At 54.4% G+C, this 7,096-nt stretch overlaps 1 protein-coding gene across 1 annotated transcript in view; it reads left to right on the top strand.

Annotated features, from left to right (window-relative positions):
• The first annotated feature begins 896 nt into the window (after positions 1–896).
• The window catches only part of WNT7A (Wnt family member 7A), a 41,238-nt gene continuing 35,038 nt past the window's right edge, over positions 897–7,096 (top strand). Inside the window, exons 1-2 of the mRNA XM_074602306.1 lie at positions 897–1,704; positions 2,558–2,784. Of these exons, the coding sequence (XP_074458407.1) occupies positions 1,634–1,704; positions 2,558–2,784 (298 nt within the window). The 5' untranslated portion in view covers positions 897–1,633. The remainder of the gene's footprint in view (positions 1,705–2,557; positions 2,785–7,096) is intronic.

Below are 7,096 nucleotides of genomic sequence, written 5' to 3'. Positions count from 1 at the left end.
GGCGAGGGAGAGGAGGAGTAAGAGGGGAGACCCCCTCCCTGCCCCCGGCCGCCGGGGCCGGCTGCCACCCCCGCTCGGACCCCCCCCTTCTGGGGCGGTCGGGGGGGGCCGTGCGCTGGCACCGGCGGCGCCGGGCCCGGGCCGCCGCTCCGTTCCGCTCGCTGCCCGGCGAGAGGGGCTTCACCCCGGCGTCCCGGGCGGGATCCTGAGGGCCTTTCGCTGGGTTTTGGTTTTTTTTTTTTTTTTTTTTTTTTGTTGTTTTCAGAAAAACACTATCAGCAGAACAATTCCCGCACCACACCCCTGTTATCATTTAGGTAACCTCCCTGTTTGAAACATTTCAAGTGGATAATAAAAGAGTCACCATATCCGCGTGAATTCCCGCAACGAGGAGCCGGGATACTCCTCTCGGCCGGGCGGCCCCCCCCCCGCCCCCCCCGCGGCAGGAGGACGGCTGGGCTCCGCGCAGCGCCCCGGCAGCCGCCCGCTCCCCCCGCGGGGTCGGACCCAGCGCGGCCGAGTGTCGCGGCCACCTGATGCCACGCCGGGCCCGGCGGGACACCCGGCTGCGACCGGCCAACACCGTCCCTGTCTCTGTCATTAGAATCAATTAAAAAAAATAAAAAATAAGCGGCGAGGGCGCCGCAGGTACCCAAGAAGATTTGGGCCATACAGGGCTTTTCCGTGTCCCGCGGGCGGCTGCCCCTCAGTCCCTGCCGGTATCGGGGCGGGACAAAGCGGCGCTGCCGGGGATGCTGCGGATGCCCGGGGCTGGCCCCGGTGCGGCTCGGCGCGGCAGCCGGCAGGGAGAGCGGCGGCACGTTACACGCGGGGAGGCAGAGCCGGGGGAGGAGCGTCGGGGCCGGGGCAAACGCATAAAACCGGCCCCAGGTGCTCGGCAGCCCCGGCGAACGGGCGGCTACCGCGGAGTACAAACTTCAGCCCCCCCCCCGCCCCTCACCTCCCCCGGTGCGGAGCAGCGCGGGGTGCGGGCCGAGCGCGGCGGCCCCATGCCGCCCGGCGGGCCGGGGCCAGCGCCGGGGGCATCCCCCGGTGACATCCCCCGGAGCCCCGGCCGCTTTCCCCCGCGCCGTGCCCGCAGGAGGAGCCGCGCTCTCCGCCCCAGGAGGATCGCGGCGAGTCTCCTGGCAGGCAGGTGATCTGCCTCCTGCCATTTCTGGTTACCCTTCTTCCCACCTCCCCCGCCTTTCTTCCCCCCCGGCTGGACAACTCCCTCCTTTGGAGAACACGCCCAAGTAGCTGAAGAAGAGAGAAAGGGAGGAAAAAAAAAAAAAAAAAAAAAAGAAAAAAGGAGAGAGAGAGGGAGATAGTTAACACTGAAGCTGGGGGGAGCGCCCGGAGCCGGCGGCGCTCAGGAGGACCCGCAGCCCCATCCACTGCCAGCAATAACGTGCGACGTGTGACAGGCACAGGGGTCGGGGCGACAGGGCCAGGCCGGCGGAGCGGGCCATGGTGAGTGGCGGCGGGGGCCGGCCCCGGTGCGGGGCGGTGCGGGGGCTGCCCCGCTCGGCCCCGCTGCCCTGAGCGCGGCGGCAGCGCCGGCAGCGGCCCCGCGCCCCAGCGCGGCCGGCACCGATTCGCATGTGGGGCTGAGACACGGCAAGCAAGGAATATGAACAGGAAAACAAGGCGCTGGATCTTCCACATCTTCCTGAGCCTGGGGATTGTGTATATCAAGATCGGGTAAGTAACTTTTTTTTTTTTTTTTTCCTTCTTTTATAACAATTGCGCTCTCTCTCGCTCTCAGCCTATAACCTGCCCAGACCTGTTACTATTTAACTCGGCAAGACTCAAAAAAAAAAAAAAGATGATGGTGGCGATCACGATTATTTCTTAAAAGACAGGTAGAGCCACCGCAGCCTTCGAGCGACCCCCGGGGGCGCAGCCTCCTGCGGGGCCGGGCGGCGCGGACACGGGCGACCCCCGTCCCTCCGTCCCCGGCGCGGGGTGCCGCGGCCGCCCTCGCCCCCGCCCGGCTCCCGCCGCTACCTGCCGCCTCCCGCAGCTCGGGGCGGGCCTCCGCCTCCCCGCGGGGAAACCCCCGGGCGGCTGCAGCCGGAGGAGAGCCCGCACCGAGAGGGGAAGGAGGCGGCCGGCCGCTCTCCGGCCCCGCAGCATCCCCGGCCAGGTGCGCCCGGCTGCGGGGGGAGGCGGCGCAGCCCGGGGGCAGAGAGCGTGGGTTATCCCTCTTCTCTCCCTCCCTCCCTCCCTCGCTCCCTCCCTCGAACTGTTCAACGGGAGAGGGAAAACCCTCCCAGCCCCGTTGCCTGTGCGTGGCCCGGGCACGCAACGCCGCTGCCTGAGCTTTAATTTACGAATGAGGAAGTTTGGTCCCGTTTTGGCAGGAGCCCACGTGCTCCTTATCTCTGCTTTGGCTGTGGAGAGAGGGAGAGGGAAGCGACAGGGGAGAGAGACGAGTGCTTTCCGGGGGCACCTGCCAAAGCCGGGTCCTGCAGCGCGGGAAGGCGGCCAGGGTGCTGCATCTGCCTGCAGGACCAGCCTCCCCCCAGCCACCCCTGGTGTCTTGTCGTTGCAGGGGTTTTTCCTCTGTGGTGGCCCTGGGAGCCAGCATCATCTGTAACAAGATCCCGGGTCTTGCCCCCCGGCAGCGGGCGATCTGCCAGAGCAGGCCCGACGCTATTATCGTCATCGGGGAAGGGTCCCAGATGGGCATCAACGAGTGCCAGTTCCAGTTTCGCAACGGGCGCTGGAACTGCTCTGCCCTGGGAGAGAGGACCGTCTTCGGGAAGGAGCTGAAAGTGGGTACGTTGCCTCTCTGCTTGCTACTGACCGGCTGCCACCTGCATGTCACCAGAAGGGGGGCACACGGGGAGTGTCACGGGGCACAGCGGTTGGCCTTGGGAAAGACCAGCCAGCTCACAGAGCTTGTGCCAGCCAGGGCGCGTCACCTTGAGCATGGTCACCTGGACGCTGTGGCTGTCCTTACCCATGTGACAGACAGCTGTGCTTCCCCCTAGCAGGGTACCTGTCCTTGCTGCGCTTCAGGAAAGCAATTCCACGTGCCTTAGCGTCCACCACGGTATTTCCCTGTCCTGCTCTCACAAACCCTTTCTGAAAGGTTTTCCATTTGTGCGCGCAGGGCAGCAGCCTTGGTCAGGCGCTTAAGGATGCGAAGAAGGTGTTTGGTTCTGGTTAAAGGTAGTGGTCAGCCATCAAATACTGAGTGGGGTTAGAATTACATTCTTGGGGTGCGGATGCCCCACCAGTGATACTGGCCTGATGTTTCTACCTGATGGGACTAAGGTCCAGCAATCGGTCTCATTGTAAGAGATTTCCACCACCTGAAATGCTTATTCTATAGCAACTATATCGAGTGCCCTCTCTCCCAGCAGAGAGAATAGGTGTGTTCTGGTTCGAGACGTCAGGGCATTTACAAAAATTCTTCCAACCCACAGGCAGAAGATCCAATTTCCAGTTTCCAGTTTTTCAGTTATTGCAACTGTACAAAATGTATCGAAATTCTTAACTAAAACAAGCATTAATAATGACAAGCACAAATACCTCGGGAAATAAGAGCCGAGATCAAAATTCTCATACACCTGTACAGCAAAACACGTAGCAGTGGCGCTTACTTGTTGTTGGATTCCACAGCACTTAAAATAAAAAGAGGGAGGGAAAGGCTTTTCCAAATACAGGTATAGACATTTTTAGAGCCGTCATTGAAAGCTAAACACTCACGGTGCAGCATTCTGCATCCAGAAGTTGAAGCTGGGATCTGTGGTTTCCAGCCTTGAGGTCTCTCTGCCGCCTCCCCATCTGAAATGTAGATGCAGAAAAGCAGTCAAACGACGCTTAGTGGGATAGAAAACATGGATGTTTCAGGAGAACGGAAGAAGTGAGCGAGGACAGAAGGTAGAAGAGCCCTGAGCAGTCGTACAGCAGCTCTGCCTGGTTTCTGGCTTGTTGGGAAACCCTCTGGACTGGACTGGCTCCAGGCACCGTTTAGTTACATACGGACAAATAGCAGGATACGGCCCTACTACCTCATTCCTTGCATTCTCACGGAACACAGAGCTACAGCATTGCCACTCCGCTCTGGAACTCCCGAGAACGCCTGGCATTCACTGAACCTAATACTTTAGCACGTGTGTGCACGCCAAAATGTGTATTTTTTCCAAAACTTAAGAGATATTTAAGGAAAGAGCAGAAAGAGAACAAGGCGACTAAATTTGAAAGCCCTGTTTGAGTTACCGATCTTTCAACACCTTTGATACTCAAACACAGTGAGTCAAGTAGGGAATGTAAAAACCACCCCGCGCGACATTGTGAAACATCTGAAAATGGACCATTTATTCAGATTAGCTCATTGTTTCTGTTCCTTGAGCTGAGCTGTTCCTGTCAGTGATCCATGCAAGTGTTTGCCACTTATGTCAGTGAAGAGTCCATTTGGACGGCTGACAGGTTGGGGCTCATTTAGTCCGAGAGTAACATTTCCTTGAACAGAAAATGTGAGAAGGATTTCTTCTTCTCCAACAAATCATAAAACTGCGGAGTTACTGTGGTCTGTTGTACAAACACGCACTCAGTTCCTTCCCCCCCCCTCCCAAAATTGAATTATTTAGCTAGCGGGTTATATTTAGGTCCTTTTAAAGAAAGTCAATATTAAAGGAAGTAGACTTTGATCCGTCTTTGAGGTGATAACTCTTAATACGTTCTATCTATCCATTACAAGGCTAAGATGGATAGGGCAAATTCATCGCGGGTTTCAGGGCACAATCCAGTGTTGAAGGGCATCCAGATTATACAACTCATTTAAAGAATAACCAAAAACTTCACATTTAAACAGGTTTACATTTGAAAGTAAACTTTGATTAAAAATCACACGGGTTTGAAATCTCCAGTGGTGAATTTTCCTGGCACACAAGACACGCACGGTGTCTCAAGGGTAAAAATACCCAGGCCCTCAAACACCGTAAAATATTATAACGTAACCAGTCCTGTTTGGGTTGTCTCCTTGTTCTTCCGCATCTTGCCTATCGGCATGCCTAGAAACCTTAAATATCTGACACAGCTCGTCTTTCTACAGCTATAAGGAAAAAGCACCTGTTCCCTACATTTCTCTCTCTTTCCCTAAGATCTCCGTGCCGGGGTGTGCTCTAGGTGACCCTCCAGAGAAATAAAGGCTAATACTTCGCTCTGGTTAAAAAGGGTAAAACCTACGTGCCATAAAGCCGTAAGTCAAATTTAGTGCTCGCAAACAGGGGACGAGGCCTGTCTGCCTTACCCTGAACAGGAAAGCGAGACACAGAGAAAAGGAGGCCGAGGGGAGACCTTCTCGCTCTCTACAACCCCCTGAAAGGAGGGGGCAGCCGGGGGGGGTCGGTCTCTTCTCCCAAGGAACAGGCAACGGGACAAGAGGAAACGGCCTCAAGTTGCGCCAGGGGAGGTTTAGGATGGATATGAAGAAAAATTTTGACACCGAAAGGGTTATTAAGCATTTGGAACGGGCTGCCCAGGGAGGTGGTTGAGGCACCATCCCTGGAGGGATTTAAAAGCCGGGTGGACACAGGGCTTAGAGATACGGTTCAGTGATGGGTTTTGTCAGAGTTCGGCTGATGGTTGGACTCGATGATCTGAAAAGTCCCTTCCAACCTGGACAATTCTATGATTCTATGAAGGACTGTATACCCTGTAAGACATATTTTAAGGTCACTGTGCACAAGAACAGCCCAGGTTACCATCAGGGCAAAGGTTCTGTACCCTCGTAGCTTTTTTAATTACCAGCCACAGCTCTGGATTCTCAGCCCTTTGACACGGCGTGCGTTACAAAATACTATTCAAACGGCAACTAATACATTAGTAACTTTTATAGCATTCAAAGACTGATTATATTTCTCAGCCGATTGCATCCGTAGAGTTATTACCTCAGAAGTTCGGGGGCACCTTTGTCTTGCTACTGGCAATGGATCAGTGGGCCACGCGTGCCCTCATTCCGCTTTCTCTCCGAGAGGGCTCGGCTCCGCCTCGGGAGGGACAGGGCTCTGCTCGCGCTATGATTAGGGTATGACTTCACGGTGACAGTCATGTGGCTCGCCTGGCTGCCGCACTGCTGGATGCGTGCAGCGAGCAACGTCTAATATCAATTTGGGAGGATGTGCTGAAGTAACTCTTGTGCTAATAGGATTTGCCTGTGTTAGTCCATACAAATAAGTTCCCTTGGATACCCCGGATTCTTGAGAACGACTTCCCAACCCATGATTTTGGTGGCGCACCAAGCTAAATCTCTTCAAAACCAGGTTTTCTTTCTTTCACCTTTACTGAGTCATCTGTTTCATGAGCGCTATTTATAATTTAAATTCATTAAGTTATTAATTCGTTGTTTAAATTCTCTTGTTGATGCTTCAGGGTGACTCAGGAGGCTCCTGGTGGCTCTGCTGCTGTGTTGCAGAGGGACCCTGGCGCGCTCCTCCGCTGGGCTTCTCTTTTCCCATTTTTAAAATGGCACCAGGGACACCAGCCTTGGCGACGCGCTTTGAAATCTGTAGGAGGAAAGCATCAAACTAAACTTTCCTGTTCTAATCTGTAGCATGTGTGTATCTGCTTTTTAACGAACTCGCATCTAATCTGTCTTCCAGTGCTAATTTAGGTGTAGAGTTTTAGTTAGCAACCATTTGAATTCATCCGTGCTTCATATGGCGTATTTGCGATCACAGACTTGAGTTTCCAGCTCGTGCTTCCAACCAGCACGCAGCGTATACTCGCTGTTTCTTGTGTCATTTTAGCTAGTTTGTCCTTCAAAAGAGAGATTCTTCCCTGCTGACACGCTGGGGGTATCTTATCGTGACAGCTGGTGACAACAGCGCCAATACCATGAAGAGAAATAACGGAGTAAAAGCGACATCCGTTTACTCCAGCTGAGGGCTTGGTCCAATTATGACAGGAAATGACAAAGTCGCAATTGCGATCAAAGCAAGGATTTTTTTTCTAGACAATTCTGTAGACACCTTATTAATAATGTAAAATCACAAAGAGAATTTTTTAAATAACCATGGAGATGACGCAATGCTGCAATTATGGACACTTTTAAAAACAAACATATTTGTTACAGCGGTCA

This window comes from Larus michahellis, chromosome 10 (genome assembly GCF_964199755.1).
Source record: "Larus michahellis chromosome 10, bLarMic1.1, whole genome shotgun sequence".
NCBI classification, from domain to species: domain Eukaryota; kingdom Metazoa; phylum Chordata; class Aves; order Charadriiformes; family Laridae; genus Larus; species Larus michahellis.
Note: the sequence above shows the minus strand (reverse complement) of the source record. Positions and strands in the feature narration are given on the sequence as shown.